At 49.4% G+C, this 13970-nt stretch overlaps 1 protein-coding gene across 16 annotated transcripts in view; it reads right to left on the bottom strand.

Annotated features, from left to right (window-relative positions):
- Window positions 1-13970, bottom strand: part of ncam1b (neural cell adhesion molecule 1b) — an 81318-nt gene that overhangs the window by 18045 nt on the left and 49303 nt on the right. For 10 of the 16 annotated variants that reach the window (XM_030380808.1, XM_030380809.1, XM_030380810.1 and 7 more), the window contains exons 10-14: window positions 7858-7887; window positions 3921-4071; window positions 3264-3451; window positions 2295-2391; window positions 760-930 (exon numbers count right to left, since the gene is read on the bottom strand). In XM_030380808.1, coding sequence (XP_030236668.1) covers window positions 760-930; window positions 2295-2391; window positions 3264-3451; window positions 3921-4071; window positions 7858-7887 — 637 coding nt within the window. The remainder of the gene's footprint in view (window positions 1-759; window positions 931-2294; window positions 2392-3263; window positions 3452-3920; window positions 4072-7857; window positions 7888-13970) is intronic. The other 6 variants (XM_030380816.1, XM_030380818.1, XM_030380819.1 and 3 more) reach the window with 1 other exon arrangement.

The raw sequence follows: 13970 nt of genomic DNA, 5'->3' as shown, positions 1-13970 counted from the left end.
GGCTTGATTAAATAAAGTTTTAGGATGGTTACATGAATATGGATGCATATGCAATGCCTCATCGTAAAGGAACAAACATCCGTGTTCCTGAGATGTAGGCGAAACAGCCGGTTACCAAAGCAGGGCGAATGCGTTCCCAGCAATGACAGACGCCTTTAAAGAAAGAAAAAGAAAAAACTACAGTGGGGGGACGAGGACGCCTTACCACGCCAGCTGGCTGCAATGCACTGATTTAAATAAATATAAATACACAAAACTAACATGGCTGTCTGCGTATGACTACAAAAATGTGTGTGTGCGTTTGCGTGTGTGTGTGTGTGTGTGTGTGTGTGTGCGTGTGTCTATATGTATATGTATTTGTGTGTCTGTATGTATATGTGTGTTTGTGTATGTATGTTTGCATGTATGTATAGGTTTGTGTGTCTGTATATGTGTTTGTGTGTCTGTATGTGTATGTGTGTGTGTATGTGTGTGTGTGTGTGTGTGTGTGTGTGTGTGTGTGTGTGTGTGTTTGTGTGTGTGTGTGTGTGTGTGTCTGTATGTCTATGTATGTGTGTGTGTGTGTGTGTGTGTTCGTATGTGTGTGTGTGTGTGTGTGTGTGTGTGTGTGTGTGTGTGTGTGTGTGTGTGTGTGTGTGTGTGTGTGTGTGTGTGTGTGTGTGTGTGTTTCTTTATGCGTGTATGTATGTGCCAACGGGACCTAATGATGGGACCTCCACCATCCATCCAGCCCCCCCCCCAATCCCTCCCTCCACGCACCTTCCGGGAGCTCGTAGGTCTGCTGGGCCCATGTCCCCTGGCCCTGGGGTCTCCACTCCGCCTTGTACCTGAGGACCGGCACCCCCCCGGTGGCCTCGGGCTCCATCAGCTGGATCCGGGCCGTGCTGGAGAAGGGCTCCATCAGGCCAAGGGTGGGGGCGGAGGGAACGTCTGGAGGGCGAGGAGAGAGAGTGATGCTAACGCTAAGATAGCGGAAAAACAATGTGATGCTAATGTGGGGCGCTAGCTAACACGGGTACATGTTAGCACGGAGCTACATGGCTACATGTTAGCAGGGAGCTACATGGCTACATGTTAGCATGGAGCAACATGGCTACATGTTAGCATGGAGCTACATGGCTACATGTTAGCATTGAGCTACATGGCTACATGTTAGCATTGAGCTACATGGCTACATGTTAGAAGGGAGCTACAGTACTCTCGTTATTCATTCAGGGAAATCATTGAAATCGTTTGTGATTAATAAGCATCGTGATTTGTGGTAGATTACTCAGTGATTAATAATGATTATAATTAGGTTTCAACCCGAATTTTCCATCCGGGATGAATAATGTCCATCTTGTCTTGTGAAAAAAAATCATCATAAATAATGAAGAATAACATCACACGCTATAGTTAATGTTCAGCATTAAAATCCTGAATAAACATTAATAAAACACTGTGATTATTATTTATGGAAAAACGTGAAAACTTAAATTGAGCCGTCGGTTTACTGCCAGTGGCTCCACAATGCATTCTGCCGCACCACAGCCCGGGCTCCACGGAGTGGCTTTTAATAGCCCGGGTTTGATCCTAAGATCACAGGACGTCAGCCTCCCTTTATCTACGGTTCTGTTCTCTCCTTAACGTGCCGGTGCACCTCACCACAACCTCAGCAAACGCACTGCAACGTGACAAACAGGGCCTGGCGTCCCTCTCCCCTCCTCATCTCTGCAACTGATCTACAGTCTTCTCGGGAGACACTAAAGCTCGGACCGAAACCGCGGCTTCGCCGGTTGTTACTGCCGACTGATAAGGGCACGAGGTGTCAGGTCTTAAGAGGGGACAGCCAGCAACCAGCGCTCCGGCGGAGCTCTGCGGAGTGGTTGGACAGGCTGCGGCCGAGCGAGACCGGGCTCTATAATGGTGAATTAAGACAACATCTAGGTGCTAAAGAGGACGACTAAAACGACTAAAAGCACCTGCGAACGCTCCCCACCGAAGAGCGGGTTTTTACGACGGGAATCGAGCTGAAACTCATAAAGAGAGAAGACATAAAAGGGGTCGACGGGATAATGAACAGCTGGTCCGGTCGAACAAAGAGTGACACTACTCTCGTCATCCTCCATCGCTTCCCGTCCCTCGTGTCGCTCGTTTACAAAGATGATACTTTATTCAGAGCGATCACGGGAGAGGTTGTGTTCCGGTTAGACCGGCAGACACTGATTTTCTGTGTGGGGGGGAGGAGGAACCGATGACCGGGCTGGGTGGAGGCGGGGTGTTGTGGCGGTGTCGGGTCAGGGTTTGGGACTGACCGGCCTGGATGAGCAGGAACTCCTTGGACTCGGTGCCCAGGTCGTTGGAGGCGGAGCAGTTGTAGCTCCCGTAGTCGTTCTCCGAGGTGGGGGTCACCTGGTCGGAGAGGGGGGGGGTGGGGGGTGGGGGGACAAGGAGCAGAGAGAGAGTCTGCGTGAGAGGAGGAGCCGTGAACGAGAACGTGAGAACCCGCGATCGATGTGCTCCCCGGTGTCTGACCGAACAAAACACAAACAAACCGGCGGACGGCTGCCCTGACCTTCTGCCTCTCATCTGTCCATTAGAGTGCTCTATTTTTATTCCTTCCCAGCTCTTTCCTGCTTTTTAATTATTCACCGCACTCCTCTGCCTTCACAACGGGGGTACGGAAAACACCCTCCACTCCATGAATGTACTCATAAAATCTTGATGTCCTGGGGTGGGTTTTATTTGTGTATGTGTGTGGCGGTGAGTACAGACTTTTGTGTTTTTGTGGGAGACACAGAGAACAGGTGTGTGTGTGTGGCTGTGTTTGGGTGTGGTGGTGTGCACAGACTTCAGTGATTTGTAGGTGAATCCAAACAGAGATAGTATATGTATGTCTGGGTCTGCCTGTATATGTATGTATGTACGTACGTACGTATGTGTGTACGAATGTACTATGTGTGCGTTTGTGATTGTGTGTACAGAATTTCCTGATTGGGTGGGTGGGTGAATCAAACCCCAGAGGTTTATGTATGTATGTATGTATGATATGTCCCTGTATGTATGTATCTATGTATCTATGCATCCATGTATATATGTTTGCATAGATGAATGTATGCATGCGTGCTCGCGTTTGGGATTGAGTGCACAGACTGCCGTGTTTTCGCTTGAGCGCGAGAGTGCATTTGTCGGTGCGTTTGTTCTTTCAAGTTACTTCCCTTGGAGTGATTCCACGTGCGTCCGCGTTACACACATCCATACACGCAGCACCAACCCCAGCCTACCTCCAGGAAGCTGGCTGCAAGGTTCTGGAAGATCTTGATGTTGCTGGTGTTGGCGCCGGGCAGCTGCTGGCCATCCCGCAGCCACACCAGAGTCACCTCGCTGGGGTTGGCCTGCACCTCGCAGCTCAGGTTGACCGCGTTGCCCTCCCATGTATACATGGCCAGAACCCCCTGGATCTTGGGCGCATCTACAGGGGGGGGGGGATAAGAATAAACGTAAACAGGTAAAAAGGCGCTCGTAAACGATAACGCTTGTAAACTTATCCTTACGACCTGTCGGAGTTAAACGACATTTCAGACATTCGCATTTTCATTTAGATTCAGGGCATTTAGCAGACGCTTTTATCTCTTACGAGGTGTGTGGGGGCATTGAATAGGGGGGAGGGAGGGGTTGGCTAAGCTGATGAGGTAGAGCAGTTGTCTTGTAACCGAAAGGTTGCTAGTTCAATCCCCGGCTCCTCCTAGCTGTGTTGATATGTCCCTGAGCAAGATAGTTAACCCTAACTTCTCCTGACGAGCTGGATGTCGCCTTGCATGGTTGACTCTGCCGTCGGTGTGTCAATAGTGTGTATTAACCGGTGTAAGTCACCTTGGATAAAAGCGTCTGCTAAATGCCCTAATTGTAATTAGGTTGAGGACGGACGGGAGGCTACTCACAGAGGACCTCCAGGTGGGCGGGCTGGGCGTCCTCGCCGATGGAGTTGCGGGCGGTGCAGAGGTACTGGCCGGCGTCTGTGTACTTGACGTTCTTGACTGTGAGCGAGGAGACCCGCGCGTCGCTCCTAACCACCACGGTGCCGTCGGTGCTCTGGAGGGGGGGGGAGAGGGAGCGGGGATCACAACAAACACCGGAGCCATTTCAACTTTCACTTTCAGTTTCTCTTTCAGTTTCACTGTCTGTTTCACTTTCACTTTCTGTTTCACTTTCTGTGTCACTTTCTGTTTAACTTTCTGTTTCACTTTCACTTGCACTTTCACTTTGCCCATGTGTGACAGATTGGTCGAACACGATTAAAACTAGTCTAAAATATCCCGTGCTGGTTGGGAATCACAGTGAAACAGACGAGGGGGCGGCTGGGTGTGTACGCAGCGAGTCTGTCAGCAACACGACGACACAACAGTGATGTCTTCATGGCAACCACCAAGCGCAGCACTGGGATGTCTTTGTAAAAATCCACAAGAATGCATCGGTACAAAACACCCACTTAATCAATCGGCATTATTCCATGAATGGAACCACCGCACTCCTCTGTGAAGGCAGCGCTCCGTGGAGGGTTTGATGTGGTAATGTGGCGGTGGGGGTGGGGGTGAGGGGGGGGGGGTTCGTCAATAATTGATTGAAGAAAGCGGGCGAGGGCGGCGCTCAGGCTTTTCACACAACGGGCTCACGACTTCACACGCCCGGGACACGGATGTTCAGTTGGCGCCGCCGCAGCTGACTCACACGTCTCAGGGGGATGAACACGGCGTCGGTGACGTGCAGAGCCCCCCCCCCCATCTCCTGCTTTGCTTTTAGCAGTTTGTTCACTTCACATTGAATCACACCGCTGAGGGGGTTTGTCTGTGGGAAGGCGATGGGGAGGGGGGGATCGGAAGAGGACTTGAAGACAGGTGAGTGGCAGGTGTCATGAATTGACTGATCATTTGTCTTAGGTTTACAACACGGCTGTAGCTGATCCCATGGAAAAGAAGAAGAAGAAGAAGAAGAAGAAGAAGAAGAAGAAGAAGAAGAAGGAGAAGAAGAAGAAGAAGAAGAAGAAGAAGAAGAAGAAGAAGAAGGAGAAGAAGAAGAAGAAGAAGAAGAAGAAGAAATAAGTATAAGAAGAACAGACTTCCTAAATGTGTTTTTGTTCCAAAGTAATAAGCTGCACTAGCTGGCTCGAGTACTGCTACTTCAGAACCCATGACTGCCTGCTTCCTCCTTCACAGCTTGCCTTTGCTTTGGGATTGTGTAACAGAAAGTCACACACAAGCTCTCAAAAAATAAAAAAGCTGCAACAGGCCCGGCATGAGAGAGAGCCGGCTAATGACTTAAGTGGCCAGACCCCGACCCTCTCCAGTTACCTGCTGGGGGAACGCGATCGGCCGCGCTACAAGCACAACAAACAACTGTCCCATCACCCCCAGCTCCGGGTTCAGGGGCCTTTGTCACCAGATGACATGTGACACGCAGTGCCCTGGTGCTGGTGTTAACTGATCCTCAATTCTTAATCAGACCACACGGAGAACAGCGCTGCAGACCCCCCCCCCCACAGACAACTTGGGTAGTCTTGGTGGTTTATTATTGCCGCCAGGGTGTAAATTACGGTCACCGCATCCGGCATGGCCTGTGATTGTCAGGGTATTTGAAAATAATCGCCTCTAGAACACAGCCACCGTTTCCATGCCGATGATAAGGAGGCGATGGTCTGAAACCCCTCTTTGACTCATACATACTTTACAAACAAAAGCACCAAAACAAGTTCCTTCTGAATCTGAAGCACAAGTTGCTCGACGCCACCACGCTCCGCCGCGCCCTCGTAAGAGTGGCACCGGGACCACCTTCGGAGCGCGGTTGAAACGAGCCACTGACGATCAAAAGCCCCGCCGGTTCTGAGTTCACACGCGAGACGCTGAGGTGCTCTAACTCTGCTCTCCCTGCATCCCGTACGCTTGGTTTCTGCGTGGCTTTGATTCAAAGTGCAGACCTAAACTGAATGACACGGCTTGCTTCAGCACATATTAAATACGATACATAAAAAAGTTGCCTATTCCGCGCTGAAGAGAAATCCTCATTAGTGTAACATGGCATACTGAATAGACAAAAAGCATGTCTGGGCTTATCAATTATGCAGGACACTGCCGCGCAGTGGGACCTGGGAAACGCTTACGCAACACCAGTCCCTTGCTTCAACTTTAATATTCTGATCCGGGTCTGCAGAGCTTCTGTTCTGCCGGGGGCTGTCCCCAACAGGGGGCGCTGCCTCTGAATACCAGGCCCTGATCCGCGGACAACACAAGACAGTGGTCCCCCCTCCCCCTCCCTCCTGGTCGCTACACATCCTCAGCTCTGTACAATACAGCGGGGGTTCCTTTGTAGAGAGAGGGGGTCAACAGTTCAGCCATTATCCCCATTCACTACATCACTAGGTTCGTTATATAATGTAAGGATAACTTGTTAGTAACGTAGTGACACAACGTTGAGACGTCGAGATATCGTCGTTGATATCCTCTTTAAGTCGGATTTACTAGTGGTAGAATAATGTTACACTTAACAGGGGCCGTAGAGTGCCCCCAAAGGCATAGGAATAACAATGCATTCTGTTGACTATCCATTGCATGCATAACAATCACCCTTACAGATAGCCAGTCGTTAATGTGTAGTGCAGATCTTACAGGCCGTCGCGTAGCGTCTACGACATAATGGGAACCAAAACCACGTCATATTAATGCACAGTACTAATAATATATGCAATATAATGTCAACAGGTTCGTTAATGGTGAATACGAGTCTCTCGGCGGTGGGGGGGGGGGGGGGGGGGGGTTCGATGAATAATGCAACGCTGCTGTCGTTTTTTGGCCGGCCTCGGAAAAACCATTTGGCGATTTTGACTTGCGTTTTTATTTGTTGTTTCTGCCGGCCGTAAAAGCGGGAATCGAACCACTCTGCACGAGTACGGCGGCTGGCAGCGGAACAGATGAGACACGGCGGGAGAACAAAAGGCGGGCTAACAGGACATTCTTCACGGCGAGCCGCTCCAATAAATCAGAACCAACTGATAGCGGGGGGACCCTCCATCACGTCCTACGCCCCAGGCCCCTGAGTAGAGGGGGAGCGGGATTCTCGGAATGGGAGAGCGGAAAAAAACAGGGGGGACATTTAACTGCACTTTGGTACAGTCTCCCTCCTCCTCCCTCCTCCTCCCCCCTCCTCCGAACTTCCAACTTATTTTGACACTCGGGGTTCAATGTATTTTCTTCTTTTGTTGCGTATGAATCAAGCACAGAGTGAGTGTTTTTATACACAGGCAAGGAAACATGTTCATAATTCTCCCTCCTGCTGAATATTAGAGCCTATTGTGCTCAGAGGGGATCCACTTAATTTGCCTGTACTGCGACCCACGTCAGCGGTGAGTGACGAATGTCAGGTATTCAAATGTGCTGCTGGAGCTGTGGATTATGGTAGATGGTGGGTATCAGCGCTGTCTCCTCCATACTTATCCCCCAGAATGGAGAAAAATAATGGAAAAGTCAAAAATCCAAGAAAAATATTATAATCGGTTTTAAATGCGGGGTGAAATACGATATTTAAATAGTCTGATTTTGCACCTATTTAAACAGTCTCCTGGTGCAATGAAACTGGTGAACAGTAGAGCTTGACATCGTAAAATATGGTCTAATATTATAGCTTTATATATATATATAGAGATCGATATATCCATTTATATCATATCTATATATATATAAATAACTAGCAGTTGGACTTGTATTGCAAAAGTCCAAGTGCCAGTTTTACTTTGTGTAGTCTGTACCCTTCTGTGGAATTGGACTTTCCAGCTGTGCCTTGAAAAAGGATTGGTGTTTGGATAAAGTCATGCATTTAGAGAAGCGATACCTTGTGTTGTTCAGGCCGAGTCCACGACGCCTGTGGAGGACAGAGACAGAACAACAAAGAAATAAAAAACAGCAGAACAATCCTATAGAGAGGAGCCCTCATCCATCGACAGAGTGGCTCTGGTTCAACACAGCAGGTGTGCCACCCGTTCATTACCAATTCAATCATCAAAGGTCTACTGATATTTAAGTGATTCGGCAATTTTTACTGAACATCACATCCGTTTTGAAGGGGATGAAAAAAACACTACTGGGGATTTTGAGTCGATTTCCACGACAGACACTTCATGTATTTTATGTGGGCTATATATTGCTTGCTACTGCGGCTTCAATGTGGATTGTTTCTAAGCAGCAGTCTAATTTATTGGTGCATGGGTGCCGTGTTGGGTTTCAGAGAGAGTCATACACAAGCCTTTTTCTCCGACAGCTTCGCCATCAGCGGCTTGCATTTTAAACAGATGTTGTGACAAGTGCGTCGGCATTTGGGCGTCACGCGTTGAGCCATGAAGCGCACAAACAAGACCGCCATTGTCAGTCTCCGGGACGGTTGAGACGAGATGACTCAAGATTATTACACGCCATCTTTTGTGGACGGTACAGTAACAGGGTTCCTGCTCGCCTGGCTTCGAGACGGTGATGTCACAAGGCTGGCTTGTTGTTAAGACGCTTTATTGTTGCCCCATGAAGAACAGAAGGTGATGTCACCGCAAGGTAGTCTTCATTTATTTGCAGTAAATGGTAAGTGGACTGCATTTATAGAGCGCTTTTCTAACCAGTGGCCACTCAAAGTGCTTTACAATATTGCCTATCATTCACCCGATATTTGGCACCCGACAGCCAGCTCATCGGGAGCAGTTAGGGTGAGGTGCCATTGCTCAGGGACACCACGACACTCTAGGAGGAGGAGCCGGGGATCGAACCAGCAACCTTACGGTTACCAGTCAACCCGCTAAATCTCCTGAGCTGCTGCCGCAGTGCAGGCGCTGAATGGCCACCTAACTATGTCCAGATGTTCTATAGTCTGGGTCCGTGGAGACAGATGTGTCGGCCTGTGGCTAACGTTTAGAGTCTGATGGGTCCTGGTTCGCTAAGGCCCCGGGTTAACTGCTGACCTTGTCTGGGTCCAGATGTAAATCAGCCATGATGTTTGTTCAATTCAGCCCCTCATGGCGTAGAAGCATTCCAAAATTGGGCAGTTGCCGCTCATTTGACGTCCATTATGTTCCACGCGTGTGCTGAGCAGCTCACCACAGCTGGATCTTTGTTTCGTGACACACAGAGACACGGCTATGGGAGTGCGAAACAATCGCTTAGGATATAATGGATGTCGATTGAGCGCCAACTGCCCAGTTTCAGTACCGTCTACACCGCTAGAGGAGGGGAACTGGACAAAGATTAGATCTGGACATAAACAATTTCAGCCTTTACCTGGGGTTGTAGCAAATCGGCCAATTCCTTTCAACACGTCCTTGCATCGTTGATCCTATGTTCTCATGTTAGCTTAATCAATATAAAATATTTGCCGGATAAGTATGTTCAGTAGACCGTTGACAATGTGAATAGTAGGGTCATTATATATGTCGATTTAAATCAATAATATCTTTGCTCGAGATATTATTCTTCAAAAGGATCCAAATATAACGCAAGTCCATTTGTCTCAGTAGGTATTGAATAATCAAAATAATCACCTCATTTGTCATGTTTCGTGGAAACATCAGATCAAATGATAAAACCCACACCCACACAGCTACATGCTACAAAATTAGTTTGCATGAGGCATGCTATGGATTTCATGACGGTGAGGAGAAGAACACGAAAACACATGAAAACGTGATGACCCACATGAAACGTCTCCAAGCAGAACATGCAAATTGACAGACTGACAGCCTCTCTCATCGTGAGCCAGCCCTCAGTAAACATCAATAAAACACAAGAAGTGGACGCGAGCGAACCGAAAGGGAGGGAGCTGGGGAAAAACCTAGATAAACCTTTCAATAAATTCACATCTAATGTTCCCGACACACACACACCAAACCCTTCTTTTTTATTGAGAGCCGGCGGCATAACAAATAATATAAATAAAAAAAAAGATACAGACTCATCAATCACCACACCGCTAAAATGTAATTCAACTCTTGTAATGGCGGAACCGCACAGATCGAAACCTTGGGTATAGCTTTATGCGTTTAAGGAGAGCGCTAAATAAAGGCTTGAGCAAGAGAGCTACCCCTCCACTCCTGCTACAGTATGCATTAGGGCTCCACTCACACACACTTCCTCCTCACAGCAGCAGACATGCTTGGGCTTAACACGTTTAGGAACCCGATAAATAAAGGCGTTTTCCGAAAACAGTTTACGTAACGCCAGATGAGGTATATCGGCAATGACTCACGGCTAAAAGGACTTCACCTCAAATGATAAAGGCGTTTTCCGAAAAACAGTTTACGTAACGCTAGATGAGATATAACGGCATCTAGTCACGACTAAAATGACTTCACCTCAATTAACATCAAGAACCAAAAGAGATCCAACACCTTTACGACGAGACACCGATGAATAAAGCCTAGTTTACGCAACTCAAAAAGAAGTGGACAACCGGACACAAAACCTCAGGCCGCACCCGATTGATATTCTAGGGGTGATTCACGACTATGACTGTTAACTTCTCCAGTCAAGCTCCGACGAGCCGAAGCGAGGGAGGGAGGGGGAGGAAGGGGGAGGAAGGGGGGAGGGGCAGCTGTCGTAGGGAGGCGGCGAGCGAGCACGTCTGCTCGTGTGTTCCTGTGCGTGATGACAAGCAGAGCAGCTGGCGTGTCCCCATAGTGCAAGACAGGAGCCGCTGCCCAATTAATACAGGCGGCAGAACCTAACAGTCCGGAACATACCCACCTCCAGGAAAAAAAAAAGGTGCAGTCCCAAACACACGCTCGCGCTCTCACACTCACGACCCGTCGTTTCCGGGACGCTCGCTCTCTCTCTCCGTCTCCCTCTGTTGTACCTGCTGCGGCTGACGCGTGTCACTGTCATACTCGACGGCGAGAGGAAGATAAAGAGGGGAGCGGCGAGGAAGACGATGAGGAGGAAGCGGCGCGACGCGACGGTTGTGGGAGGACGAGGACGTTGGGAGGGGGAGGGCGGTGAGGGGGCCGTGGGGGAGTAACATCACTACACTATTATGTCTGCAAAGATGCCCTGAAACATTACGATGATGCATGGGCGGGCGAGCTGCCCCCCCCCCCCCCCCCCTCCCGACCAGTGGTACTCTGACTTCCACTACGCTCTCCTCCCCCTGAGGGGAGGGAGGGAGGGAGGGAGGGGGGAGGGAGGGAGGGCAGCCATCTCTACCCTCTGCTCTGACATGCAGTGAGTCGGAGTCAAAAGGAAGATACACAACGATAAAAAGAGACAGTAGCAAACTGGGGGGAGAGAGGGAGGGGGGAAGGGAGAGAAAGAGAGAGAGACAGAGAGGGTGGGGACAGAGAGAGAAAGATAAAACTAAAGAGAGATAGAGACAGAAACACAGAGACAAGGAAACAGAGACAGACTGAGAGAGAGAGACAAAGAGACATAGAAAGTGATGGAGAGACAGATGGAGCGAGAAAAAGAGAGAGAGACAGGTCTTTGAGTGTCTAGAAAAGCGCTAAATAAATTCAATGAATTAATTAATTAATTAATTAATAGAGGGATGGGTACAGAGAGAGAAAGAAAGAGACACAGAGGGGGTAATAGAGCGGGGATACCGAGAGACAGACAGACAGACAGACGGACGGACGGAGGGAGGGAGGGAGAGAGAGAGAGAGAGACAGAGAGAGAGACAGAGAGAGAGACAGAGAGAGAGAGAGAGAGAGAGAGAGAGAGAGAGAGAGAGAGAGAGAGAGAGAGAGACAGAGAGAGAGAGAGGGAGAGGGAGAGGGAGAGAGACAGAGACAGAGACAGAGAGAGAGAGAGAGAGAGAGAGAGACAGAGAGAGCTGCTCCGGGGCCTCACCACTGATTAGGGCCCGCTGGAGCCGCCCTGTGTTATTAAACGGAGGCGGGGAAAGCATTGCGAGGGGAGCGGAGCGGCGGTGTGATGATTAAGCCCTCACATCATAGCACCACTAACTCAGCGGGCCCACTGCAGGGCGCTGAGGGGCCCCTATTGTGTTTACAGCAAACAATGGGCCCGTCGCTTTACCTCGCAGTGGGCCTCCCCAGGGCCACACATCCCTCTGGGGCCCCCGCCGCAGGACGGCTGACGTCCTGATGATGTTTTTACTCTTCGCATTAGCGCCTCACATCAATATCTCATTATCGTGTCTCAAGTTGCTTGAGTGTAATATTTTACTAGTCCGGGGGCGGATTCTGTGTATTGGCTAGGGTGGTACAATTCCACGCCAAAAGGCAGCGGGTTCCATACTCGATGCTTCCAGCCTAGCGATGGGCATCCCTGAGCATGATGGTGAATGGTATATGGACTGCATTTATGTAGCACTTCGCTAACCAGTGGCCACTCCAAGCGCTTCCACTCAAACCCATTTATGAACACATTGACACACCGCCGGCGGAGTCAACCACGCAAGGCGACAGCCAGCTCGTCAGGAGCAGTTAGGGTGAGTTGTCTTGCTCAGGGACACCTCGACATTCAGCCTGGGGGTCGAACTAGCAACCTTCCGGTTACAAGCCAGCCTGCTCTTCCTCCTGAGCTACACGCCGCCCAAGATACCCTCCTCCTCCCTGCTCCTTGATGATTGGTACCTGCATTCAGCACTTTTTTTTTGGGTAAAAGCATCTGCCGAATGACATAATAGTCCGGGCAAATAGTCCAGAATGATCAAGCTCCTCTGAGTGGCTGCTTGGAGGCCAGCTTGTTAATGCAATATAGAGGAGGGTAGGAACTTGAAGGCTAACTGTGCACGCCGACAACGACTTTATAGAGAGATTACCCAGAATTAACCCGGCACTTTAATATTGGATTTCTTTTAATTGACTCGCATCCCTTCAAAACCTGCCGCCCAAACTCATAACTCATAACCCTCTCAGCGTCACTCCAGATTACCGGAGCCGGCAAACTTTTCACCAAGCGCCACATTCAGAAGTATTTAAATAAGAAAAAAATTCATTAGGTTGATAAAAGAATTGCGGATAATAAAACAGTTAATTTTTTATTTTCAGCCACAATTAACTAGACGAGCGACGTGCAATATATTCATTAAAAGCGGAAAAGCGATAATGGCCCACCAACGCCCATGCGTTAATGAAGCTTGCTTTAAAGACACTTATCTTTTATAGAGGTGAAAACAACAACAATAACACCACAAGAGCCTAACACACTTATGCCAATTGAAACATAATTCCAGGCCGCGAGACACCCACACATGCAAGAGCCCATTGTGAAGCTTCCCTTTGTGAGTCGCCTCTTGCATGTACAGTAGTGCCTCTTCTTTTGAATTCGGTTCTATGCTAATGTTTCATTCCCTTAGCCTGGATCGCCACATTGTGCTCCCATTTTAACACACGCATGCAGGCAGGCATGACGCATACACACGGACACACGCGGACACACACACACACAAACACACACACAGACCCCTCTTTGCCTGTATCATCCTAACACCTCTTCTGACGACCAGCCCACACCACGCACCGGGTGGACATTAGAAAAACAAGGAAAGCGTACTCATTTTGTGGACGATTAAACAGCTTAGTAATGGTAAACATCACCCCCCAGAAACACCAAACAAAAACCCGACAACACTTCGACACTAACAGTTGCTAAAGTGTCAACAATGTCCGCTATAGACTGTGGATGTAAACTACCATTCCTCATAGGGTAGCCAGCAGATGGAGAGAAAACAGGAACGTGCCATCACAGTCTGCCTCCCTCTCTCTCTCTCTCTACTGCGTTATTAATGGTTAGCCCCGGGACTGACAGCGTTGCCAGGGCGATGCCGGGGCAATGCCGGGGCAATGCCGGGGGGAGCAGTGCTGGGTCTGTGACCGCTGTCCAGGGTGAGGCCGGGTGGTTGAACCCTGGCTGACCCGGCCTTTGGTCCCAGTCCCCAGGCCCAGCACCATCCCGGGGGCAGAACCACCGGGCTCAGCTGGAGGTGAGCCACCCCCAGACCCCCCTTCA

This window comes from Gadus morhua, chromosome 16 (genome assembly GCF_902167405.1).
Source record: "Gadus morhua chromosome 16, gadMor3.0, whole genome shotgun sequence".
NCBI lineage: Eukaryota > Metazoa > Chordata > Actinopteri > Gadiformes > Gadidae > Gadus > Gadus morhua.
The sequence above is the reverse complement of the archived record's forward strand: the minus strand, read 5'-3'. Positions and strand labels throughout refer to the sequence as shown.